The sequence below is a fragment of the Emys orbicularis genome, chromosome 4 (genome assembly GCF_028017835.1).
Source record: "Emys orbicularis isolate rEmyOrb1 chromosome 4, rEmyOrb1.hap1, whole genome shotgun sequence".
In the NCBI taxonomy this organism is placed as follows: Eukaryota; Metazoa; Chordata; order Testudines; family Emydidae; genus Emys; species Emys orbicularis.
In genome coordinates, this window is record NC_088686.1 from 154,093,813 (window position 1) to 154,121,638 (window position 27,826).

The 27,826-nt window shown below is 46.9% G+C and overlaps 1 protein-coding gene across 1 annotated transcript in view; it reads right to left on the bottom strand.

Moving 5' to 3' along the window:
- LOC135877943 (zinc finger protein 665-like) overlaps positions 1–24,344 on the bottom strand; it is a 28,615-nt gene extending 4,271 nt beyond the window's left edge. The window contains exons 1-4 of the mRNA XM_065403465.1: positions 24,096–24,344; positions 23,520–23,843; positions 21,623–21,845; positions 8,375–8,987 (exon numbers count right to left, since the gene is read on the bottom strand). Coding sequence (XP_065259537.1) covers positions 8,375–8,987; positions 21,623–21,845; positions 23,520–23,843; positions 24,096–24,344 — 1,409 coding nt within the window. The remainder of the gene's footprint in view (positions 1–8,374; positions 8,988–21,622; positions 21,846–23,519; positions 23,844–24,095) is intronic.
- Between the last annotated feature and the right edge of the window lie 3,482 nt (positions 24,345–27,826).

Below are 27,826 nucleotides of genomic sequence, written 5' to 3' on the forward strand. Positions count from 1 at the left end.
GGCTTTAAGGGGGGGGGGGGGGGGGGAGAAACAGTTAAATATCACAAAGCTCATAGTAAATCACCAGAGCTGGCAACACGGGGTGAACGAGTTATTTGATGCAAATAAATTGGCCCAGCTACAGCACATGGGGATTACTGGACTGGCTCAGCACCATGGTGTGTCTAGCCCAGTCTCTTCTCTCTGACAATGCCCAGGACTTGATATTGCAGAAGAAGGTGCAAGAAACTCCACCGTTTATAGATTCATAAATTTTAAGGCCAGCAGGGCCCATCATGCCCATCCAGCCTGGCCTCCTGCCTAACCCAGGCCAGAGAATCTCCCCCAGCGATTCCTGCCTCTGGCCCAGTAACTCCTGGCTGAGCTAGAGCGGAGCTTTGAGAGAGAGACGCCCCTTCTCCACCGACATGGAAAATCCACCCCATCCCTAATGGAGCTGTTCCAACCCTTAATTCTCCTCCCTGGTAAACACTGGCTCCTTAGTCTTACCCTGAATTAGTCTCCCTTCAGCTCCCTGCTATTGGACCTGGCTCTACCTTTGCCTGGAGGTTAAAGAGCCCTCTGCCCTCAGAAATCCCCTCCCCGTGTTGGTGCTTAAAGACCAGGATCACGTCAGCTCTTAACCTTCTCTGAGTAACCCGAATACATGGAGCGCCGTTGGTCTCTTCATGGACGACGGGTTTTCCAGACCGTGAATCATTCTTGTAGCTCTTTTCTGAACCTTAACAATTTCTCCGCATCCCTTCTGAAGTGTGGGCACAGTATCCAAGAGTGGTCTCAGCAATGCCAGAGACAGAGGTACTCGATATTTCCCTGCTTACATACACAGCCAAAGATCAAGTTTGCCTTTTCAGTACACCATTGCACCGGGATCTCCTATGCCAGATGTTTTCACCCGTCCTTTCTAGAGTCTCTGCTTTCCAGGATACAGGTTCCCATCCTGGATGTGGGACCCATATTCTTCGTTCCCATGTGACCATGCATTTGGCTGGGTTCCAACGCACATTGTTCAAATGAGCCCAGCTTACCAAGGAACATGGGTCTTTCTGTGTCCCCACCACTATCTACCACTCCCACCTACCCTTGTGTCGTCTACACATTTTGTCAGCAGTGATTTTTATATTTTCTTTATGATTCATGTTGCAATTAGAGTTTCAGTTAGAGGAGACAGGGATAGACGCCTCCACTCCTTGGTAATAATGGAGAGCACAAGCAGATTGCGTAAAGATGCCTGTATTATTATTATACTGCGGGTGCCTGTCCAGCACCCACAATTGGAGGCGGGTTTTCCAGGCACTTAAGTCAGTGGTTAAATTTCCTAGAGCACTAAGCACGCAGCAGCTCCCACTGAGAACAGTTAACACAGAGTCCCCTTGGCCCTAGCATTTTGCTGGTATGTCATCTGTACTTTATTGTGTGCCTGGTGTGTCTAGTTAGACTGTAGGCGCTTCAGGGCAGGGACTCTCACTGCATGTCTGTGCAGCGCCCAGCACGACTGGGTCTCGTATTCGGTCACTGAGTCAGCCTGCGACGTGCCTGGCATAACAGGGCCCTGATCTCGGCCACGGCGTGTCTGTGCAGCACCCAGCAAGACTGGGCTCCATATGTGGTCACTGTGTGCCTGTGCAGTGCCTGTGCATGACAGGGCCCAATCTCAGCGGAGATTTAGACTATACTGTAATGCAAATATAGAACAACAAAAAGATTGTCTCCTGCATCTAAAATGTATGCAGGGGCCTGACAGATTACTCATATTTACTATTGATATAATAGCACAAGAGACCATAACTGAGATCAGGGTCCTGTCACTGCTAGCGCTGCACAGACCTGGAATCGGTCCAATAAGGGCTCCCTGTGTAACCAGCCAAAACCATTCTCCTCACTTTACTGTTGGAGAAACTCAGGCCCAGGCAGAGTCCATGACTTGTCTGAGGTCACCCAGAAAGCATGTGGCAGCAGGAACTGAACCCAAGTTTCCACAGTCCCAGGCCTAGACCTTAACCCCAAGGCCACCCTGGTAGAGCAGCAAGACCATCATGTTCTCGGTCCTATAAAGGGCAAACGGGCTTGGGCCATTACCTCTCCTCGCTGGGATCCTCCAGTGGAAAGGGGCCATTGCTCTCAGTATCAACCAGAAAGTCGGGGTACGTCACAGACTCCACCTAAGACAGGAGAGACAAGGGAGTGTGGAGGGATTTACACTGGCCTGGTGGGACGGGGCGGCCCAGCTGAGATGTCCCACTGAGCCAGCTCCTCAGAGAGAGAAAGGGGTCGCTCCCAGCACCAAGAACCTCTGTGCTGGAAAGGCCCACACACACCACTGGCCCCTGCCCCACAGGGAAAGCGCACACACAGGGTCCAGGGTAAATATCACAATCACATGCACATACACACAGACCCTTCCTCCAATGTGGAAGGACCACACATACAAGCATCCTGGGATAAGTTACACACACTGGGGTCTGGGGCAAATCACACACACCTGCAGAGAGACACACACTGGCGTCTGGAATACATCATACATGCATATGCATGGATGTGCACGCACACACAGGTCCCAGGGTAAATCACACACACTGGAGTTCTGGGGGTAAACGACACAGGCATGTGTGCAGACACACTGTGGTCCCAGGAGTAAATCACACAGGTGTGTGCACACATGCATCCCGGGGTAAATCATACACACACACACACACACACACACGAGTCCCAGGGGAAATCATGCATGCGTGCACACACACACTAGGGTCTGGGGTAAATCACACAGCTGCAGGAGCACACACGTCCCAGGGGTCTATCACAGACACACACTGCATCTCTCTCTCTCTCTCACACACGTCCTGGGGGCAAATCTCACACACACATGGGTCCTGGGGGCACAGCGCACACACCCACACACACCCGGGTCCTGGGGGCACAGCACACACACCCACACACACGGGTCCTGGGGGCACAGCACACAGACAGAAACACACACGGGTCCTGGGGGCACAGCGCACAGACAGACACACACACACAGGGGTCCTGGGGGCACAGCGCACACACCACACACACAGGGGTCCTGGGGGCAAATCTCTCTCTCGCGCACACACACACACACACCCTGGTGTGGGGCGGGTGGCACGCAGGGGGCGGGCGGGTCCTGTCCCCCCCGCACGCCCCTTCCACAGGCCCCGGCCCCGGGCAGCGCGACAGGCTCCAGCAGGCCGCAGGGCCAAGCCAGCACCCGGCCCCTTTGTCCATCCGCGCTTGCCCCGCCGCCGCTCTCGCCTCGCCCCGCGGCCTCCCCGCCGCGCACCCGAGCCCGGGGCGTTCCCCGCCCCGCCGCGGAGCCTGGCCCGGGGCGCGCGGAGCCAGGCCCGGGGTACGAACCTGGCTAGAGGAGAACAGCGGGGGTGGCCTGGCCTAGCCCCCACCCAGGCCGATCCCTCAGAGCACCGAGTCCGGGGGTCTCCGCAGCTTCCCCGCTACAGCCCCGCACTCCGATCCCGCTGCACATGGGGCCCCCAGTGCACTCAAATCGGGGTGTCCGAGTCCTCCCGTCTCCCCCCGCACATGGGCCCCTCCCCGGTGCCCTGAATCCAGGTGCTGAGGTCGTGGCATCTCGCCCCGCTCCCCCCCTTCCCCGGGGCCCTGAACCTGGGTGCTGAGTGCATGGGACTCACCGTCTCCATATCCCCCCGTGCTCAGCGCCAGGGCCCGTTCCGCCACAGCCTGCGAGGGGTTAAAATCCACAGACAATGCTGGGACTGGGAGGAAGGGGGCTGGGGGGGGGAGGGAAGAGGCTCCTCCTCCCCGCTCATGCCATTGGCAGATCTCCCGGCCCCATCAGGAGCAGGCAGAGCGATTGATTTGCCTGCGTAGCGCGTCTGCTCCAATGCCCCTATTGCCCTGGCTTCTTCCCGTGCCCCCCACGTTTCTGGGAGATCAGTGAGTCCCCAGCGCCCGTGTGTGTCCCCTCCCATTCACTAACTGGGGTACTGGGTGGGGACGCCCATTTCCAGCTCCGCCACTGACCTGCTGTGTGACCTTGGACATGTCACTTCCCTTCTTTGTGCCTCCATTTCCCCTCCCACTCCTTTGTCTGTCTGGTCTATGAACAGTGTAAACTCTTCAGGGCAGGGATTGTCTAGCACCAGAGGGCCTAGAGCCTCTAGGCACTTCACTTCCGCAATACATCCAACCAGTGCCTTCTGCACACAGTCCCCAGGCTGAATCACTCCAGTGGCTTCTCTACCAGCCCTTACAGGCTGTTTGTTAGCACTTGCTGTCTGGCTGAATTTAATTAACGCCTGCCAAAACAAAGCAAACCTGGAGTTAATTAGATTGAGCTCCCTAATTCCATGTGTCATTGCACCTTTAAAGTGTAGTCTAGGCAAAGCCACAAAATTACTATGTTCCACCCCCAATCCAGTGCTCTGAGCTACAGGTGCAGTTAGTCTACTCCAAAATATTCTCGTGTGTCTGGTCACTAACCAAGGTAGTGAGCTGCCTCTTTTTGGTTTCTAGATGCATGTGCAATGGTTAACCCAGGGACTTGGGTTCAAATCTCGACTGCATTACAGACTCCCTGTAAGACCTTGTGCAAGACACTTAGACCAAGTCTGGGCTAGAAATTGTTTGCTGATATAGCTGTAATAGCAGACACAATTTATTCTGACAAATAGGTGCTTTTGCTGGCATAGCTTGTACTGGTTCCACAAATGAAATAAGCTTAATTGACAAAAGCATTTTTATGCCAATATAACTGTGTCTAGACTAGGGCTTTTGCCTGTATAGAAAATGTTTTTTTTAATTGCACCCCTAACTGGTGTTACTATGCCAGCAAAAGTTTCTACTGTATACTCGCCCTCAGTTTCTCTGTGCCTCAATTCTCCATCTGTAAAAATAGGAATATCTCCCTACCTCAAAAGAGTGTTGTGAAGATAAATACATTAAAGATTTACTTAGTTACTACGGTGAAGGCGGACCCTGTAAAGTATCTGAGATAGATAGACATGAAAACTATGTTCTTAAGATTGCAAAGTCAGATACACAACAATTAGGAAATGCCAGAGTTAAAGTTACCTGAACATTAACTCTGCCCCTTTGTGCACATGCATTAAAGTGCAATCTCTCCAAGGTGCTCTCTCGGCATTTATACTTCCTGTGACATGGACTGCCACTTATCATCTGTCTGTACAGCACCTACTGCAAATGCAACTAATAAATAATAATTGTAATGGGGCCCAATGTGATTGAGACCTTTAGGAATTACCACAATATAAATGTTAAATAAAACCAATAGCAATAGTTGAATTTTTTCAAGCAAAAAGCATTTTTGTTAGAAACTGCCTTTAGAAATATATATATATGTTGTGAAAAATTGACACTGTCAAAAATGTTGATTTTTTGGTGAAAAAATACTCTTTCCTTTTAATTTTTATTTATTTTAAAAATTCTTAAAAATTATTTCAACATTTTTATCAAAAACACTGATTTTGTTTTCCAAAAACTAGGCATTTGGTAAACAAAAAATTTCAGTAATATTTTTGATTAAAAAAAATAAACTGTAAAGAATTTGTAATACAGACGCTCCCCGACTTACGCAAGCGTTCCGTTCCGGAACGCCTTGCGTAAATCGAATTTTGCGTAAGTCGGGAACATATACCTGACAATTACGCACACACACACACAAAAATAAAAGTTTACGGAACTTTTGGAACTTTTCCCGTAAGTCCGGATTTGTGTAAGTCAGGTTTGCGTAACCCAGGGAGCATCTGTAAATTGCAAAAAATACAAATTAAATTTGTATCAGTTTCAAATATTTTGAAACAAAAAATTGACATCTTTCCTTAAAATGGATTTTTATCAGTCCTAGTTGTTAATCAACTTTAATATTAATTATATTAATAACATATTAATGCATCATATACTTTCCCCCCAATTGGGGCAGAGGTAAGGTTGCACAGACAACCTTAATTCTGATATTTCTTAATTTTTGAATGCTTGACTTTGTAACTTTAAGAAAATCCATTTAATACAATTTTGCAATGTAGCTGGGGGATATAGTTTCCTAGATTTTTTTAGAAAAATGACACAAAACTACCCAGAAATTTCAACATGTGGGGTAGTAATGACCCCAACATCTCCAGTGGAATTTGAATCCAGGCTTTGAAATAAATATCTATGTGTCAGACGAAAGTTATTTACTTTGATGTGTGTGGTCCTAATAGTGATCTGCTGGTTTCTTTTCCTTGTCTAAGGTAATCAGGACTCCTGGGTTCTATTTGTGGCTCAAGGAGGGGAGTGGAATCTAGTGGGTGAGAGCAGAGGGGTAGGGTGCAAGTCAGGATGCCTGAGCTCCCAGCTCTAAAAAGAGGTGAATTCTAGTTGTTAGCGCACTGGACTGGGACTCAGGATTGTTGGATTCTATCCCTCTCTTGGGATAGGCAGTGCAGTCCTGTAGGTTAGAGAAGTAGGAACTGGGAGTCCTAGCTCTTGCCTGTGACCTTGTGCAAGTCATGTCCCCTCTCCATGCCTCAGTTTCCCTTTCTATAGAACCGGGACAATGATACTCCTTGTAAAGTGCTCTGCCTACAGATTATTACATTTGTGTTTACCACAGATCTCAGTAACTGCTGGATATGCTGAGTAAGAAAAACAAGGCAGCTTTGAGCCCATCACTTTATGAATCCTATGGAGCAGGTGCTCCAACATAGTGCATATGGGGAAGGATACCTCTAGGGTTTGTACTAACCTTGATTTCCTTGCAGAGGCAGTGAAGATGCAGCTGTAGAAAGCTCAGCCTTCCTCCTCGAAGTCTGTCTTTGGGTTTGTTAATGTCTTTGCTATTACAGATTGTCCCAATTGTTATGCAGACAGGTCGGGAGTGTTGGGACAGAGACCAAACCATCAGACAGGTGGGATTTCCAAGGAGGGGCATCTTTGTGTATTCCCAACTAGTACATTTATTTTGTTTCCAATGTATTAACATTGTTTTCCTTGTCCCTCCCTGACAGCTGGGACTCTACGCACCCCACCAGCTTTTTCCAAACCAACCCGCTGATATCACCCAAATATCACTCCAAGTGAAAGGCCAGGCACTGAGCAGGATATAGGAGACCTGAGTTCTGTTCTTGGCTCTATCACTGAAGTGCTATATAACCTTGGACAAGTCCCCTCGGTGGCCCACTCTTTGTTTATTCAGACAGTGAGCTCTTTTGAGCGGGGACTGTATCTCACTTTGTGTCTGTGCAGCCAGGGGGCCCCAACCTCAGTCACCGTGTGTCGATGCAGCACCAGGAACAATGAAGCCTTAATCTCGGCCACAGAGCGTCTTGGCAGCAACAGAGCCAACATATCATTCATCGTGTGCTTTGCAGCCCCTGCTTGTTGTGTGTCTGTGCACTGCCCAGCACGGCCAGACCCTGATCTCTGTCACCACGCAAAGCGCTCAAATACTACAGCAATGGGTGCCATATGTCCCTCAGATAGATGTGTCTGTGCAGGACCTCACATGACAGGGCCCCAGTCTCCATGGGACCTTTCAAGCACAACTGTACTATAAATAATAGCAATCATAAATTAAGTCTGCCACCAGTCAACCTCCCACAACCTACTCAGCTGTAGAAGCCTGGAAACAAAAGCTTTGAAAATCCCATAGCAATCCCGTTGGTGCACTGGGCTGGAGTCTCAACCAGCTGGGATCGTAGTCCGCTTAATCTATCTGGCAGAATGATCAGAATGAGATTCAGGGCAGGTGAATGCCTGGAGTGTGTTAGGGGGTGGATGGACAGGCAGAGGGGTGAGATGTATGGGGAGAGACAGTTAGATAGATAGGTGCATATGGTGATAAAAAGACAGAGGGGCAGTAAGGGGATGAACAGGTAGAGTAAGGCTAAGGAAAGACAGACAGTGTAGAGTTTATGGGGACGAGTGGATGAATAGATGGAGGGGCTTGTTATGTTGTTATGGAATGGATGGATGGACAGACAAGGGGATGGTGTGTATAGGGAGTGATGGATGGAGAAAGAGAGAGAGAGAGAGAGTGGGGGAACATATGATTAGATAGATAGATTAGATAAAGCATGTCTGGGGTTGGATAGAAGAACAATGCTAAGGTGAGACAGACAGTGTTTTTGGAGCTGGGTAACCTGTCTCCTTCTCTATCCAGGAGAACAACGCAGTAGTCCCATCATCTCTGCATTGCGGTACTGCTGTTAAGTTGTGGTGCTGGGGCCATCCCCATCTCACATGTACTGGGAACCCCCAGCTGCATCACAACACCTTGTTATAGCAAACTCTGCCTCTTGTCCCCAACTAAGCTGGCGCTGTGCGCTTTCTGCAAGCCTCTGGCCTCTCCTTCTTGCTGCACCGCTGGTGAGAAATGAGCAGACCCCTGCTGCGGAAGGCCTCCCCGCATCCCGCACACCGGTAGACCCGCTCGGCCGCATGGAGCCTTTGGTGCCTCGTCAGGTTGGAGTTGCGTCCAAAGCTCTTGCCACACTGGTGGCAGCGGTGGGGTTTCTCGCCAGTGTGGATCTGCTGGTGTCTTGTTAGGGTGGAGCTCTGGCTAAAGCTCTTTCCACACTCGCTGCACGTGAAGGGGCGTTCGCCACGGTGAATCACCTGGTGGATCAGGAGGTGGGAGTTCCGGACGAAGCTTTTCCCGCACTCAGTGCAGTGGTGGGGCCGGTCCCCCCGGTGGATCCGCTTGTGTCTCAGCAGGTCAGAGCTGCGGCAAAAGGTTTTCCCACACTCAGCACATTTGAAAGGCCTGGGCTGGGGTTCGGGCTTCCCCAAGTCTGGTAGGGGAGGGGCTGATTCCACCTGCCTTTTCCCAATGGGGCTCCCATGCTGCCTCCCCACCCTGCGCTGAGTCCGTGACGCCTTCCCATTGTATCTTCCCAGGGACACCCTGCGTGGCCCTGCCATCTCTGTCTCCTCCCGCTGGGGACTTGCGCTTGGCACCTCCAGCTGGGGACTTGCGCTCAGCACCACGTCACCTGATGGAATGAGAGGAGAGAGAATCCAGAGGTAAGTGTGTGTGTATGTGGGGGGGAGATGTGTTGTCAGCTTTCATGATATTTGCTCTCAAAGCGCCCAGTTCCTGGAGTCATGTGATTATTGGAAAATCTTCATTTTTTAAAGTGAGTCAATTTCTAGCCCTACTATTTGAGGAGAAAAGCTGGAAAATGTTAACCCCTAATAGCTCAAAATCCAGACAGTGAATAAACTGAACCCAGAATGTACTAGTATTTTTTAAAAATCATGTTTTTTAAGCCACTCACATGATTTTGGGGTTAGCGATATTTGTAAAGGGAACTGCAACTGTTAACAGATCTGAAATCTACAGCCAAACTCACTCCCCCCTCCCCACCACACATACTGAACCTTTTTCAAAGAGAAGGGAGCAATTCAGCTATTCCAAAACTCAGTGGGGGTTGGGCGACTGACTCCTTCAGGGTCCATCATTAGTCAATATTTCCAAAGAAGGGCAACAAACATGACAAAGGGGTTAGAAAACCTGACCTATGAGGAAAGGTTAAAAAACTGGTCATGTTTAGTTTTGAAAAAGACTGAGAGGGGAACCTGATAACAGTCTTCAAATATGATAAGGGCTGTTATAAAGAGAATTGTGATCAATTCTTGTCCTACCTTCAGTGGACATGGAGAACAAGTAACGGGCTTAATCTGCATGAAGGAAGATTTAGGTTAGATATTCGGAAACTTTCTAACTAGAAAGGTAGCTACGTTCTGCAATAAGTTTCTGAGGGAGGCTTGGAATCCCCACCATTGGAGGTTTAGAAGAACAAGTTGAACAAACACCTGTCAGGGATAGTGTAAGTTTACTTGGTTCTGCCTCAGCACAAGGGACTGGACTTGATGATTCTCAAGGTCCCTTCCATCCCTACATTTCTATGATTCTATGAGTTTAAGGGTTTGCTCAGAGAATGAAAAAAGAATTTATTTGTAGATTTTAAGGCCACTATGTGAATACCCTCATCTACAGGTCAAAACCCAGAAGTGTTATCGTTATAATAGGACAGTGCCATCCTAATGTATCTGAAGAAGCAAGGAGGTATTCCCCATTCCTGACACTCACAGCATGTGAACCTCCCAAATAACTTATATCCCAGACACTGCAAGGTATTTACGCACTAGATATGGTAAACATTCATATGCCCCTTCATGCTTTGGCCACCATTCCAGAGGACATGCTTCCATGTTGGTGACGCTCGTTAAGAAATAATGCATTAATTAGATTTGTGACTGAACTCCTTGGGGGAGAATTGTATGTCTTCTGCTCTGTGTTTTACCTGCATTCTGCCATATATTTCATGTTATAGCAGTCTCAGATGATGACCCAGCATGTTGTTTATTTTAAGAACACTTTCACTGCAGATTTGATGAAACGCAAAGAAGATACCAATGTGAGATTTCTAAAGATAGCTACAGCACTCAACCCAAGATTTAAGAATCTGAAGAGCCTTCTAAAATCTGAGAGGGATGGGGTTTGGAGCATGCTTTCAGAAGTCTTAAAAGAGTTACACTCCGATGCGGAAACTACAGAACCCGAACTGCCAAAAATGAAAAACAACCTTCTGCTTGTGGCACCTGATTCAGATGATGAAAATGAACATGTGTTGGTCTGCACTGCTTTATCGTTATCGAGAAGAACCCATCATCAGCATGGACACGTCCTCTGGAATGGTGGTTGAAACATGAAGGGACATATGAATCTTTAGCGCATCTGGCACATAAATATCTTGCAACCCTGCCTACAACAGTGCCATGTGAATGTCTGTTCTCACTTTCAGGTGACACTGTAAATAAGAAGCAGGCAGCATTATCTCCCGTAAATGTAAACAAACTTGTCTGAACGATTTGCTGAACAAGAAGTAGGACTGAGTGGACTTGCAGGCTCTAAAGTTTTACATTGTTTTGTTTTTGAGTGCAGTTATATAACAAAAAAAGGTCTACATTTGTAAGTTGCGCTTTCACGATAAAGAGATTGCACTATGGTACTTGTATGAGGTGAATTGAAAAATACTACTTCTTTTGTTTATCATTTTTACAGTGCAAATCTTTGTAATAAAAATAATATAAAGTGAGCACTGTACACTTTGTATTCTGTGTTGTAACTGAAATCAATATATTTTAAAATATAGAAAAACATCCAAAATATTTAATAAATTTCAATTAGTATTCTATTGTTTAACAGTGTGATTAAAACTGCAATTAATCGTGATTAATTTTTTGAGTTAATTGCGTCAGTTAACTGTGATTAATCGACAGCCCTACTTTGTATATTTTGACATGTGTGGATAATTTGTGTTTTAACTGTTATAAGCTTTAACTTTTTGAATCTTTGTGTCTATTGTCATTTAATAATTATTGCCTGCTGCCCAAGTTGTCTGACTCTCTCATAATTTCCTGCAACTTTGAAAATTTAAATCGATAAAAACAAAAAATGCTTAAAAACAAACTGATATTATCAGTCCAAATTATAAAAAAAAAAATGAAAATCAAATTCTACGAAGCCTAATTATGATACAGTCTTTAATTACACGATCACATACACTTTTTTCCACAGAACCCCTGCCTCCTTTAGTGCATAGGATGGTCTGTGCTGTGGGGATGAGTCAGGGTTTTGTAACAAAGGAGGCTGTACGACAGTTGGCTCATTTGTCGCCGAAGTTGGAAGGTGTACAGAGAATGAGGCAAGGGATTGAAGGAAGAGAAAGGAAGGTCTCTTGGTTGAGGCAGTTAAATGCTGCCCTAGAGAAATGGATTCTGTTCTTGCCTCTGCTATAGAGTTCCTATGTGATGCCGGGCAAATCACTAAACCAAATTTTCACAGGTAGCCATTGTGTGTTCCTCATTTTCTGGGTCCCCAACCTGAGTCACCAGGGGTCAGAGCTGCAGATGTGCTGAGCATTCAGCTGCAACTTGGATCAATAGCTGTGCTTTGATAATAGCAAGTGCCTTAAAAATGCTAACTAATCTGGGCCTGGGAATCTCAAATTTGAAACCCAAATTTGGAAGAGACTTTTTGACAACGTTGGCCTTCATTCCATAGATGTAAAGTGGGGATAATGCCATTTCACCTCACGGGGGTTTATGAAGAGAAATTCATCAATGTTTGTAAAAAACTAAGATATATGATGAAAGCAGCATAGAAAATAAGGAAATGAGGAAATTAATAATTCTGTATTCAATGCAGGGTTTGGATGGTGTGCAGTGAATAATGACTGAAGCCCCATTCTGAAGGAGGAGGATAAAAAGAAATATTAACCTACCCATCCTGTGATCACCATCCATCATGTGCTCTGAATGAGGCCGGGGGCCTGTGGAAAAAAACAGTATGCAATAATGTAATTAAAGAGTGTATCATAATGCGTATGCATGAGGACAAATTATAGGTTAATTGATTTTAAGGCTTGGAGTGACTGTTATGATTATCTGGTCTGTCCTCCTGCGTAACCCAGGTCAGAGAATTTCACCCAGTGATTCCTGCATTGAATCTCTGTGCGGGTGAATCTCTAGTCAGCATGTTGGGGGCTTAGCTTCCTACATCAGATGCTGTGGATGCCCCCCTTGTAATCTGGGAGCTTGGCTTGAGCAATTGCTGCTCACTTGGGTATTAACTTTTCCTTTCTAATTTTTGAATAGTGATATAAATCCCCCAGACTTTGATGTTTTTTCCTCATAATGAAATATTGATCCGAAAATCCCCTCAAATTTCCCTCATTGTCTAATTATTAAATATTGATAGAAAAATCTCAAAATTCACATTTTCCCTCTCTAATTAGTGAAGGAGATAAAATCCCCTTCATTTTTGAGGGAAACTATTGCCCTGATTTAATTATCCCGAAGTGGGAGCAGAGGGGCTTAAACTCCCTAAGGATCAACTTTTTCTCTTATCTTCGAGGCAGGGTCACAGGAAGAGAAAGGGAAAGCAGGAGTCCCTGAGGCGGGATTGGCTACCCAAGGAGTTATTCCAGAATACTTTCATATGTGGAAACTATTATTCCAGAAAAGAGTACCTTGATCCTGTATAGTCCAATCCATCTTTGAAAATGGCTTAAGCTAAACAGGAACAAGGAGGCACTCTTCTCTGGCATAACAGTGTCCACTTAAAGAGTTATTCTGGAATAGACTTTCAAATCACTTCCTGTCTTAATCCCAATTAACTTTCAAGTGTAGAGAAGCCCTGATGAGTCTGCCTGGCCCCAATTTAACCCATCCCAGCTGCTCCCCAGACCCCAACAACCCAACCCAGCTCCCCACCTCCACCTGCCATTCACTCACCCATCCCCCTCTGATATCCCCTCCCAACTGCCATAGAATTCTCCGGAACTTTTAAGGTCCCTTCCAGCCCTACATTTCTATGATTGTACAATGCATTCCCCAAATAAACCTTTCTCAAAGCACAGGACTCCTTGTTTCCCATATCAATGACAGGGCCAAGCCACGGTGGCAGGGGATGGGGCAGGGACTGTCTAGCTATTGATTGAAATCTCTATGGGGAAATGGGAGATCAGGAGGAGAGTGATTTCATCCCTTTTTCCTCTAATTATCAATGATTGTTGGAAAATCTTAATTTCCCCCTCAGATTTTGCCATTTCTCTCTAATTTTTGAATATTGATAGAAAACCCCCTCATAGACTTTAAGGCCAGAAGGGACCATCGTGATCATCTAGTCTGACTTCCTGTACATTGTAGGCCACAAACCTCTCCCAGCTGCTCCTGTAATAGAACCTTAACCTCTGGCTGAATTACTGAAGGCCTCAAATCAGGGTTTAAAGACTTCAAGTTACAGAGAATTCACCATTTACACTAGTTTAAACCAGCAAGTGACCCATGCCCCATGCTGCAGAGGAAGGCAAAAAACAAAAACAAAACCCCAGGGTCTCTGCCAATCTGATCCGGAGGAAAATTCCTTCCCAACCCCAAATATGATGATCAGTTAGACCCTGAGCATGTGGGTAAGATCCACCAATCAGACACCTGGGAAAGAATTCTCCGTAGTAACTTAGAGCCCTCCCATTCTGGCCATTGGGGATATTTGCTGCTAGCAGTTGCAGATTGCCTACATGTCATTGTAGGCAGTCTCATCATACCAATTCCTCCTCCAATTTATCAGTCTCAGTATTGAAGCCAGTTAGATTTTTTTGCCCCCACTGTTCCCTCTGGAAGGCTGTTCCAGAACTTCACTCCTCTGATGGTTAGAAAGCTTCACTTAAAGAAAAGTGAAAGCCAAAACTCGTCAATGGCCAATTTATATCCATTTGTTCTTGTGTCCACACTGGTGCTTAACTTAAATACACTAGAACCTCAGAGTTACGAACACCAGAGTTATGAACTGACCAGTCAACCACTCAGCTCATTTGGAACTGGAAGTATGCAATCAAGCAGTAGAGACCCAAAAAAGAAGCTAATACTGTACAGTACAGTACTGTGTTAAATGTAAACTACCAAAAAAAAAAAAAAAAAAAAAAAAAAGGGAAAGTTTAAAACAAAGATTTGACAAGTAAACTCTTTCTGTGCTTGTTTCATTTAAATTAAGATGGTTAAGGCAGCATTTTTCTTCTGTATAATAAATTTTCAAAGCTGTAATAAGTCAATGTTCAGTTGTAGACTTTTGAAAAAACAACCATAATGTTTTGTTCAGAGTTATGAACAACCTCTGTTCCCGAGGTGTTCGTAACCCTGAGTTTCTACTGTAACTTCTCTCTCTCCCTGGAATTTATCCCTCTGATGTATTTATAGAGAGCAATCATATCTCCCCTCAGCCTTCTTTTGGTTAGGTTAAACTCTTTGAGTCTCCTCTCATAAGATAGATTTTCCATTCCTCGGATCAGCCTAGTAGCCATTCTCTGCACCTGTTCCAGTTTGAATTCATCTTTCTTAAACATGAGAGACCAGAACTGCACACAGTATTCCAGATGATGTCTCACCAGTGCCTTGTATGATGGTACTTCCCTGTCTCTACTGCAAATACCTCGCCTGATGCATTCTAGCACCTCATTAGCTTTTTCATGGCCACATCACATTGGTGGCTCATAGTCATCATGTGATCAACCAATACAACTAGGTCTTTCTCCTCTTCTGTCACTTCCAGCTGATATGTTTCCAGTTTATAGTAAAAATTCTTGTTGTTAGTCCCTAAATGCATGACTTTGTACTATTAAATTCCATCCCATTTCTTTTACTCCCATTTTCAAGATCATCCAGATCTTCTTGTATGATATTCTGGTTCTCCTCCTTATTGGTAATACCTCTCAATTTTGAGTCATCTGCAAATTTTATTAGCTCACTCCCAATTTTTGTGTCAAGGTCAGTAATAAAAATGTTAAATAAGATTGGTCCCAAGACCAATCCCATAGGAACTCCATTAGTAACCTCCCTCCAGCCTCCCAGTTCACCTTTCAGTATGACCCACTGTAGTCTCCCCTTTAACCAGTTCCTTATCCACCTTTCAGTTCTCATAGTAATCCCCATCTTCTCCAATTTAACTAATAATTTCCCATGTGGAACTATATCAACGCCTTACTGAAATCCAGGTAGATTAAATCTATTGCATCTCCTTTGTCTAAAAAAATCAGTTATCTTCTCAAAGAAAGAGATCAGGTCAGTCTGGCATGATCTACCCTTTGTAAAACCATGTTGTAGTTTATCCCAACTACCTTTAAGCTCTATGTGTTTAACTACTTTCCCTTTCAAAATTTGTTCCAAGACCTTGCATACAACTGAGGTCAAACTAACAGGCCTGTTGTTTCCAGGATCACCTTTTTTTCCCTTTCTTAAAAATAGATACTATATTTGCAATTCTCCAGTCATAGGGTACCACCCCCGTGTTTATAGGTTCATTACAAATCCTTGCTATTGGGCTTGTAATTTCATGTGTCAGTTCCTTTAATATTCTTGGATGGCAATTATACGGGCCCCTTGATTTAGTCCCATTAAGCTGTTTGAGTCTGACTTCCACCTTGGATGTGATAATTTTTACTTCTATATCCTTATTCCATTAGCAATCCTATCACTACCCCCAAGCTCTTCATTAGCTTCATTAAAACCTGAGGAAAAGCATTTGTTTGGGTTGTTGGGCCATGCCTAGATTATCCTTAATTTCCACCCATCCTTAGTGTTCAGCCCTCCCACATCTTCTTTCCTTGTTTTCTTTTTCTTTTTATGGCTATAGAACCTTTTTACTATTGGTTTTAATTCCATTTGCAAGGTCCAGCTCTGATTGGCTTTCAGCAGTTCTCACTTTATCCCTACACTTTCTGACCTCCCAGAGGTAGCTTTCTTTGCTGATCAATCCCATCTTCCATTTCTTGTAGGCTTTCTGCTTTCTCTTAATCACCTGCTTGAGATGCTTGCTAATCCAGGTTGGTCTGCAACCTTTCCCTATGATTTTTTCCCCCTTGCATGGGGTGCCAGCTTCAGATACTTTAAGTGAAAGTTGCAGAAATTAATTCTAAGCCTTCGCCACATTCAGATCCTTGAGTTCTTCAGTCCAGCCCACTTCCCTAACTAATTAGCTTAATTTTTAAGGGTTGCCCTTTTGAAATCAAGGACCCTACTTGCAGTTCTATTTTTGTTTATCCTTCCTTTTAGTTTAAACTGAATTAGCTCATGATCACTCAAACCCAGGTTGTCCTCTACTACCAGTTCTTCTTTGAGATCCTCAGTACTCACCAATACCAAATTAAAAATGGCATCACCTCTTGCGGGTTCAGCAATTATTTGGTGAAAAAAAATGGTCAGTTATCACAACCAGGAAAACCTGGGCCCTACTATTATTAGTAGCACTTGTCCTTCAATCTAGTTCTGGGAAGTTAAAGTCTCCCATAATCACACAATGCCCAGTAGTATTTATTTAATTAAAACAATTAAGGAGGTCTCTCTCTATATCTGAATCAGATCCTGGGGTCTGTAACACACCCCAAGTACGATCTCAGGGGAACCTCTAGTAGCTTTCTTCCCCAAAGTGATTTTGGCCCAAACTAACTTTCTTATCCATTCCATCACTTCTAATTTCTTTACAGTCTACCTCATCGTTAGCATACAATGCTACTCCACCACCTTTGCCTTCATTTCTGTCTTTCCTGAACAGCACATACTCTTCAATCCCTGTACTCCAGTCATGACTACTAGTCCATCATGTTTCTGTTATCCCTATAATATCCGGTTTCACTTCCTGCACCAGTAACTCTAGTTCCTCCATTTTGTTACCCAGGCTCCTTGCATTGGCATACAAACATCTTGACTGTTGTTGCTGCTGCTCCCTCATTGCTGCCCTCTCCCACCTGTCACGGAACTTTCTGGCTTCATCTCCCAACTGCCAAACAACGGCCCTTTACATGCTGCTGTCCCCTCCCAACTGTTTTCCTGCTCCATCCTCCCTACCCTTCTCCTGTCAAAGCCATATTGCCCAGTGCTCCTGGCTGCCTGTGCAAATGTTTGATTGGGAGCAAATCCTCACTTTCTCTAATTATCGAACTGATGTAAAGTCTCCTCATATTTTACCACTTTTCTATATCCCCCTTTTTAACTTCTGGTTTTAGAGGGAAACAATTGCCCTTAGTTGACATATCTTTTAGCCTGCCAAGGTCCAAATATAAGACACACTATGTGACAAAGGCCGAAAAGCATTAATAGAAATATACTATTAATTTAAATTAATAAGTTATTAATATAAATCCCCTGGGATTTTACCCTCTCTCTCTCCCCCATCTAATATTGATGGAAAAATCTCCATTTTCCCCTCAGGTTTTGCCATTTTTGTCTAATTCTCGAATATTGGTAGAAAATCCCAATGTGCTTTTTTCTAAGTAATTACCAAACATTAATCAAATCCCTCAGATCCCCCCAATGATTAAATATCAATATAAAGTCCCCTCAGATTGTGCTCCTTCACTCTACATATCAATCAGTTATGTGACATCTCCTCAGACTGCCATTTTCTGTTTAATTATCCAATATTCATATTTGATATGAATAGCAAAGCACCTTCAGATTTGGGGGCTTCCCACACTTTTAAAGTGCCATAAATTCTCCTTATTTTGGAGGGGAAATGTTGCCTTGAGTCATTACCTCAGTTCTCCTTAGCTACCTGCTTCCCCAGATTGGTGGAGTCCCTTGACACCCTTGAACAGGCAACCTTAATTTCAGCATTTCCTAGCTTTTGCTGCTGGACTTTGTAATTTTAATGTTCTTTTAACAGTTTTTTTTTATATTGTTGATTAATACATACATAATGTATTAAGAACCATTAAGCACAAATATTGTAACAGTGATATAGCCTAAACTGACCTATACCAAAATTCTGTACACTTATGCTAAGTATCCCTAAGATCTTGCATTAGCTGAAGTAACCTTGGCTTGAGTAGATAGAAAAACTGTCAGTATCCAGACAGATGATTACATCTTCATGACCGTAGGAAAGGAGTTATACACAAAGCTAGGAGGTGCTTTCAAGTCCCTTAGTACTTGGAATGCATGTGCTCAAAACAAAAATAATGGTGCATCATGACCTGAAAGACATGGGTTCGGAACAAAAGATAAAGGGGTAAACCTGGTATCAAAACCAAACAAGGTAGAAAGCTGACTAATTAAATCCAGTTTCAAATTATATATGCGGTGCCTTTTACTGGTAAAAAAGTAGGGTACAAAAGAATGGCTTTAGGGGTGTAACTCTGGGGAGGACACCTGCATGAGATTAATGTAACATCGCTGCATGGGACTGATCTTCAGAAACTGGTATCACATAGAACCTTTTTCCTGTACCATATTGATAAACCAGTCTGACATGGATTACTTGGTCTCAGGAGTATATTTCATAACACAGTAACAAGCCAAAGTATGGTCAAGCAATTGACTATACAATTTATCAACAATGTAATAAAAAACAGATTGAGCTTCTTGAACCTCCCATTGTAAGACATTTTCCAGAACTCAAATAATTCTTACAATCTTGTATTCCTTTTCTTACATTTGTTCTTGTTGTTCTTTTCTGAATCCTTTCCAGTTTGTCAAAGTCCTGTATGAAGTGTGGACACGAGAACTGACACACAGTATCCAGTAATGGTCTCAGTAATGCCATATACAAAAGCAACATCCCTTTCCTGATCCTACTTCAAATTCTCCTGCTTATATATATGAAGGTCACATTCACCCTCCTAGCTACACTATTGCACTGGGAGTTCATGTTCATTTATTTACCTATCATGACCCCTAAGTCCTTTTCAGTGTCGCTGCATTCCAGGATACTATCCCTATCCAGGAAATGTAACCTGCATTTTTCGTTCCTAGATGCGTGATCATGTATTTGGCTGTATATACATGCATGGTGTTCAAATAAGCCAATCCAGATTGCTCTGTATAAATGGCTTGTCCCCATTGTTATTTACCTCTGCACCTAATTTTAGTGTCATCTGCAAATTTTACTACCAATGATTTTGTATTTCTTTCCAGATCACTGATAAAAATACTGAATAGCATTAGGCCAAGAACAGATCTCTGCAGGACCCCACCAAAAAAACAAACAAGCACCCACATGCACATGAGGAATCCTAATTTACAATTACTTTCTGACATCTAACAACTAGCCAGTTTTCACTACATCTAATATGGGTGCCCTGATTTTGTATGGTGCTAATTGTTTAATCAGAATGCCGTGCAGTGCTAAGTCAAATGCCTTACAGAAGTCTCAGTACATCAAGTCAAGAGAGTTACCTTTATCAACCAAACTTGTGATCTCATCAAAAAGCGACATCAGGTTTATTTGACAAGACCTATTTTCCACAAAACCAAACTGACTCACTGGCATTAATTATGCTACCATCCTTTAATTCTTTATTGACTGCATCCCATAGCAGCTGCTCTGTGATCTTCCCCAGTACTGATGTCAGACTAACTGACCTAGAGATACTCAGGTTTACACTTTTAAATACTGGTTTGACACTGGGGAGTTCCAGAGGACTGGAAAAAAGCTCGGTGTTCCAGGATTTCTTAAAAATCACAATTATTCTCACAAATCTCAAGAGGAGTGAGGAACAGGGGAGAGGGGGCAGAGATGAATGGCAGGGGATATGGGCTTGGGAAAGGGAGAAAATGAAGGAGGAGCCAGGTGAAGGGGAGAGAAGCAGGAGCAAATGAGATGCAGAGGACTGGAGCACTGAGCTTGATTAATGTGTGTGTGACTTTCCAGGGACTTCCATATTACATTCAAAACCCCCATGTAAACACACTGTTAAGGTTGCAAAGATGAACACTCAAAGGTTGGGAATGCCAGAATTAATCTTGCCCAGGCAACCTTATTTCAGCTTCCTTGTGCATATGCATTTTTATAGTCTTTAATTCTATGATCACAAACTGTTTTTTCCTCATTCAGAGCACAGGATGGACTGTGTTCATTGAATGGTAGCTATTCAATAACTCTTTTTATCCTCCACATTGAGCGTGTGGTCGCATGCGTTATTGACTGCACACCATTCAAACCATGCACTGAATACAGAATTACTGATTCCTCCTTTTCAATGCTGCTGTCATCGTAGTATCTTAGTTCTTTACCAGCGTTAATGAATTTATCTTCACAACAACCCTGTGGGATATGGAGTTATTATCCGATTTATGCACGGGGAACTGAAACACAGAGATGAAAGCCAAAATTGTCAAAAATGTCTTCTAATTTTGCATGCCCAGTCCGAGGTGCCGAAAACCTGATTTTTCAGACTACTTAGTTTTACATAGCACCATATCTGTTCAAAGCACAGCGCCCTTTGACCTCAGTCACATTTGTGGGTGCTCAGCACTTCTGCAAATCAGACTCCAGGCTCTCAATTGGGCACCCAGAAAATGAGGAACACCCAGAGTACGTCTACACTGCAATGTAATCCCAAGGTGAGAGAGACTCGAGTCAGTTGACCTGTGTTAGGGAAGTCTGTGAAAAGTTTGATTTAAGTGGCTTGCCCAACATCATAGAGAACTGCATGGTAGAGGCAGGAATATAATCCAATTCCCACACAGTTGTCAGAGAAAACTCCCCATATAGAATCATAGAAATATAGGGCTGAAAGGGACCTCAAGAGGCCATCTAGTTCATCCCCATGCACTGAGGCAGGATTAAGGATCCTAAATGATTCCTGACACGTCTTTATCTAACTTGTTCTTAAAAACTTCCACATATCTTTGCCCCAGCTGGCATCTAACAACATATGAAATGCTGCTGGTCAAAGATTTGGGGAGGGGTATATGTGGAAAATGTGGAAAGAAAATTAACAGTTTCAGTTTCATTCAAAACTTTTCACTTTCCCCTTCATTTTTTTAAGAAAAAAAAATCACAGTGAAATTATTCAATTAGAAATATTTTGTTTATATTTTTTTCATTAAAAAATTTGGACAGAAAAAAGAAAAAAATCTGTTTTGAAAACTTTATTTCTATAAATTTCAGTTTGTATTTTGAGTATCCCCTGTATTGCTCTCCAACACTGGAAGTGGCAGGGGGGTTTCATATTCCATCGCTCCCCACCCCCAAGCAAGCCAGTACTCCCCAGTCCCCCAAAATGTTCAGCCCTGGGTGCTCACCTCTCTGCTGCCCCCTCAGCCCCTCTCCGAGCCTTCCCCATACCTGACTTATTATCCATTTCCTGGAGGATCGGGGGCTCCTCTTTGGGGACACAGAGTGGTTCATACTGGTGTCCTGGGGTCTCAACTCGTCCCACCTCCTCCTGGGATACACATTCGTGATGGGGCTGCAACTGCTCTAGCTGGGAGCCGGGAGCATCCCATAATGCCTCAGGGGAAGCCATCTTCTCCGAAGTCACTTCCTCAACCTTCACACGCACCGTGACCTGAGGATGAGCCAAACACATCACACTGTAGCTGGTCCCTAGAACCCACAGGGGAGAGTGGAGTCTGAGAGGGGAGACGTCAGGGAACGTCCTCAGGAAACACAGAGATGGTGGAAGGGACCACAGACCCAAGCTAGATTTCCAGGCTCAGCAGGGGGTACTGTGGAGGGCAAGTAACAAAACAGAGACCCTTACAGTAACACAGGAGCATAAGAAAGAGGATGCCCCTTGAACACACTCTGTGCAGGGCCCGAGGCACCATGTCAAATAGCCAATTAATAATAAGAATAGTAATAAGCTAAATGAAGTGACGCCCACACAACCAGGTTCTACCAGGTCAAACAAACAGATTGTCAGAGACTTGTGCAATTAGGCACCCAGGAACTGCCAGACTGGATCAGACCAGTGGTCCATCTAGCCCAGTATCTCATCTCTGACAGTAGCCAGCACCAGACGCTTGAGAAAAAAGTGTAAGGACCCCATCACTATGGGAAAATCTTCTCCCCAGGAAAGATCCCTCCTGAGCCCCAGTATCTAGAGGTCAACTGAGGTAGATGAAGTTGGATATATACTACAGGTCGTACCTTGCTGGTCCGGCACGCTTGGGACCTGACCGGTCCCGAACCAGGGAATTTGCCGGACCAGGGGAGGTCAGGTCAATGCCGGCCCCTCTGCTGCTGCCGGCTGCGGGTCTGTGCTCCGGCAGCAGCAGAGGGGCTGGCATTGATGGAGCGGAGACAGGGTGGTGCTCAGGGGGAGAAGCGGGGCAGCTGCAGAGCTCTTTGGCCGGGGGCCCAGAGTGGAGCCCCACAACCGGCAATGGAGCCCAGGTGCCGGGAGCGCTCCTAGCCCCCAGCCACCAGGCTGCGCTCCTGCCCCCGGCCACGGGGCTCTGCAGCTGCTCCGCTTCGTCCCCTGAGCGCCACCCTTTCCCTGCTCCTCTCCCTCCCTCCCTGAGCTTGAACGCCGCAAATCAGCTGTTTGCGGTGCTCCAGAAACTCTGGGAGGGCAGGGGAGGAGTTTCTAAGCCCGGGGCCACTGGCTTTTCCCCGTGAGTACTCCATCCCCGGAGCACCCCCGGGGTCACAGTGGATGCTGGACCACGGATGTTGCCGGACAAGGGAAGTCCGGATTAAAGAAGTACAACTTGTAGTAGAATCCTGGAAAGTCTTTCTATCCCTAAATATATCCAATCCATTTATTGTACCCTGCTCCATTCTAGGCCTGAAATGGCATATGGTGTTGGGTGGAAACGGACTTGAAGTTTTACATTTTGCTTTATGCCTAGTGGCTTGCCATCCCCTTATTCGTGTAATAGGAGACAGGGCGAATAAAAGATCCCAGTTCAATGCCACTATGATATCCCTTCTTATTCTTCTCCTTTCAAAGGTATCCTGATCCCTTTCTTCCTCTAGCTCTGATCGTGACCCAAAGAGAGTTTTGCAGCCCTGATTCCCTTCAGTACCAGCTCCTACATCCAGCCATCACTCCCCGCCTAACAGAAACAGCCTTTGCTCTCTGCTTGCTCTAGGGAGGAGGACTGGATGCTGAGTTTACAGCACAGTAATCTGGCCTGTGAACATCCAGTCCCATCTGGAGCCTATCTATATATTTGGCATCTTCTTCCCTTCCCACCCAGTCTCCACTGGGATTATCAAGTTAAAATATTCTTACCTGCTGCTCCCATAATCCAGCCTCTGGCTGCCCCAGTTGGAACCCCTCTGCCAGGGCCACCGCTTGGGCGCAGTTCTCTGGGCCACGTTCCCAGACCCAGTTCTGCATTTCCTCTGGCAGGATGGTCAGGAACTGCTCCAGGATCAGCAGCTCCAGGATCTGCTCCTTGGTGCGGCTCTGTGGCTCCAGCCAGCGATGGCAGAGCTCCTGGAGGCGGCTGTAAGCCTCCCGGGGCCCCTCGGCCTCCTGGTAGCGGAATTGCCTGAAGCATCGACGCCGCATCTCCAGGCGGGTGTCCTCCCCTTGCAGGATGGCAGCTTTCACCTTCCCATAGTCTCTGCTGTCTCTAGCCTCCAGGCTGCTGTAGGCCTGTCGGGCTTTTCCGCTGAGTGCCGGCACGAGTCGCGTTACCCACTCTCCTCTCGGCCACTGGCAGGCATTAGCCACATGCTCGAAGTTGGCCAGATAGGCCTCAATATCGTCCCCTGGTGCCAGCTCAGGCAGCTGTAGCGTCACCGGGGCCGGCACAACTTCAGGAGGGGTCCATAGGGCCTGCAGCACCTCCTGCCACTGGACTTCCCAGCGCTGGGGCGGCTCGTCCTGCCTCTGAGGCCTGGACTGTTGTGGAGCCGCCCATCTCAATAATTCCCCGATGGTCCCAGAACAGACAACAAAGGGAAGGTTCTCTCCCTGCTCCACTCCCTGCCCTGGCTCGGGGCCTGGTGGATCTTGTTCCTCCCTTTTTACTGGGGGCTGCACCCCCTGCTCTAAAGGCACCTGTAACTGGAGACCCAAATCTGCACTTGTACGTAGTTCTGTGGCCATGGTCTGTCTCAGGAGCGGCTGCACTCTCAGATGCCAATCTCAATAAACATGCATGGGACCTGTCGAGAGCATCCAGCCTCCTCCTGCGCAGCCTGCAGCAAAAGATCCATATGAAACACTACAGTAAAAGTACGTTATTTAGGTTGCAAAGCCAACCACTTGAATGTTAGGAAATTCCAAGATCTGCCCACTCAACATTAACTCTGCCCACTTGTGCATCCATCTGGTGTCCTGAGTGTGTCCTGTGGAAAAAAATAGTATGTAACTATCTAATTAAATGAATGCAGATGAATAAAGCAGGTAACTGTGAATCTGTCATTTCCTAACTTATGAGTGCTGCTTGACTTTGCTACCTAAATAATGTTCTTTTAACAGAGATTTTTGTATGTAATTTCCAGATATTTTTATTTTAATACAGACATTCCCAGTACAGTACCAGCTGCTATTGGGTCGTCGTGAGCCCAGCCTTATAATGTTTGTGTTCAGCTCTTATTCTGGCAAGCTGCTGACGTTTTCCTGAGGAACAAAATCAAGGGAAGGGAAATGGCCATTTTTAGCAGTTTATACCTCAGCCAGACCTGAACGGAATTTCACGGGACAAAGACGAGGCGCTTCTCCAGCCTGCTGCAGAGAGCAGGGGAATGGGAGCTTCTCAAAGAAGAAGTGGCAAGAATTATTTTGTAAGGGAAAGTGTTTGGTGACCTAAATAGAAGGGCCACTACTAGAGCCCCCCACAGTAAATGTAGTGAGGGCAAGACCCACGACTTGTACCCCCAGCTCACTGCCCCCCCCCCCCCCAGCACAGACAGGTCCCTCCCTGACCCCCCTGCCCATGCCCCCGCCCCCTGCCTCCAATCAGCACAGACAGGTCCCTCCCCTCCCCTCCCCACAGAGGGAGCTGCAAAGAGAAAAGCCCCCACCTGGGGGATATGTCCTGAATGGGCACGTCCCCCTGAGTATCGGGGTGACGGAGGAGTCCCTATAAAGCAGGGCAGGGGGCATCAGCCCTTTTCCCTTGTGGCTCCTGCAGTGGGGACATACCTGGGGCTGGGGGCTCCTGTTCTTCCGATCCAGCGCCTCCGTCTGCCCTGTTCTCTCTGTGTATCCAGCAACTGCTGAATTCCCCTCCCCTGTGCCCGGGCTTCCCCTGGAGCCCGCAGATGCTGGGGCGCTGGGACACTGGGAGGGGGTGTCCCTGAGTGGGGGAGCCCTAGCCGATGCTGAGGGGCTGGTCCTACCTAGGAAGTGACAAGGATCCTGGAGAAGGGTTAATCCCACCTCTGCAAAACCAGGACTGGCTGGGCTTGCTGTCAGTCCGGACGAATCCCTCCCCTGCCTTGACGGCCAGCCCCTAATTGGGATTGGATCATGTGGGACTATTGAATTTCCAGCACTCCCAGCTCAGTTTTCAAGCCTCCCCCCCGGCAACAGCTGTAGCCAGGGCCGGCTCCAGGCACCAGGCAACCAAGCTGGTGCTTGGGGCGGCACCTGGAGGGGGGCGGCGCGGCGCTCGGGCCGCCGGGGAGAGCGGGGCCACAGCCGGGCTCGCCGCCCACCCCCCCCGGCGCTCTGGCCGCCCTCCCCCCGCGGCAAATCTCCCATGTAAACCAGGGAACAAGTTGTTTCCAAGTGGGTAACGGTGCTAGACAGAGATCCAGGGCACCTGGCTTCTGTTTCTAGCTCTGTAACCGAGTTCTCATTTCCTCTCTCTGTGCCTCTGTTTCCCTTCTCATTCTTTATCTATCAGGTCTGTTTAATGTGTCTGCTCTTCAGGAACGGGATATTCTTTCACAGGATGTCTGTACAACACCCGGCACAAGGAGGTGCTGATCTCTGTCACTGGGTTTCTGTGCAATGCCCAGCACAACGGGGCACCAATTTCAATCACCGTGTGTTTGTGCAGTGCCTGGCACAGGGGCGGCGAGTTATATACACTCGTGGTGCCCGGGCTCCAGCAATATTCAGGGCCCGGGTAGGGTGACCAGACAGCAAATGTGAAAAATCGGGACAGGGGGTGGGGGGTAATAGGAGCCTATATAAGAAAAAGACCAAAAAATCGGGACTGTCCCTATAAAATCGGGACATCTGGTCACCCTAGGCCCGGGGGCCCTGCTCCACCAATGTTTGGGGCCAGATCTCTCCCCCAGCCCCGTCTGCCGCCCCCACGTGCCTCCCCCGAGTGTCCCCCAGCTCACACTTGCTGCCCCCGCTCACCTCCCCCAGGGCATCAACTGCTGCCGCAGGGTCCTAGTGCCCCCATCCACTAATGGCAGGGCAGGCTGCCCTTACCCTGCCCTTCCGCCCTAGCCCTGAGCCTCTCCAATGCCCCAAACCCCATAACCCCATCCAGAGCCCTCATCCCCCCGCACCCTAATCCTCTGCCCCAGCCCTGAGCCTCCTCCTGCATCATGAACCCCTCATCCTCAGCCCCACAGCCCTCACCCAACCCTCTGCCCTAGCCCTGAGCCCCCTCCCACACTCCAAACCCCTCATCCTCAGCCCCACAGCCCTCACCCCTGCACTCCCTACCAGAGCCTGCACCCCCTCCCTCTGCACCCCCTCCCAGAGCCTGCACCTCTCACCCTCTCCTGCACGCCCACCCCTTTCCCCATCCCAGAGCCTACACCCAAACTCCATCCCAGAGCCTGCACCCCAGACCCCCTCCTCCACCCAAACTCCATCCCAGAGCCTGCACCCCTCCTGCACCCTAATCCCCAGCCCAGGGCCTGCAGCCCAGACCTCCTCCCTCCACCCAAACTCCCTCCCAGAGCCTTAGGCAGGTGGGGGGGGAGGAGTTTGGGGGGGACAGGTTCTGGGCACCACCAAAATTTCTACAAACCTGCCACCCATGGCCTGGCACTATGGGGCACTGATCTTGGCTGCTGTGTATGTCAGTTTCTAAGTCTTTCTACATTACATCCAAAAAACCTATGTTAAAAGAATGTTAAAATTGCAAGGTCAAACACTCCAAAGTTAGGAAACACCAGAACTAAGGTTGTCGATGCACTCTTATTTCAGTTCCTTTGTGTGTATGCATTATGATTACAGTCTTTAATTACATAATCACATAATATTTTTTCCACAGGACCCCTGCCTTATTTAGAGCACAGGATAGACAGTGCTCACTGAATTATGGGTAGCTGCTCAATAATCAGGGGCGGCTCTATGTATTTTGCCGCCCCAAGCACGGCAGTGAGGCAGCCTTCGGTGGCATGCCTGCAGAAGGTCCACCGGTCCCGCGCCTTCGGCGTACCCGCCGCCGAATTGCCGCAGGACCGGTGAACCTCCCGCAGGCATGCCGCTGAAGGCAGCCTGACTGCCGCCCTCACGGTGACCAGCAGGCCGCCCCCCATGGCTTGCCGCCCCAGACACGCGCTTGGAGCACTGGTGCCTGGAGCCGCCCCTGTCAATCATATCCTCATCGTTCAGTGTGTGGCCCCAGGCCTGATTTACTGCACACCATCCACCCCCTGCTCTGCTCC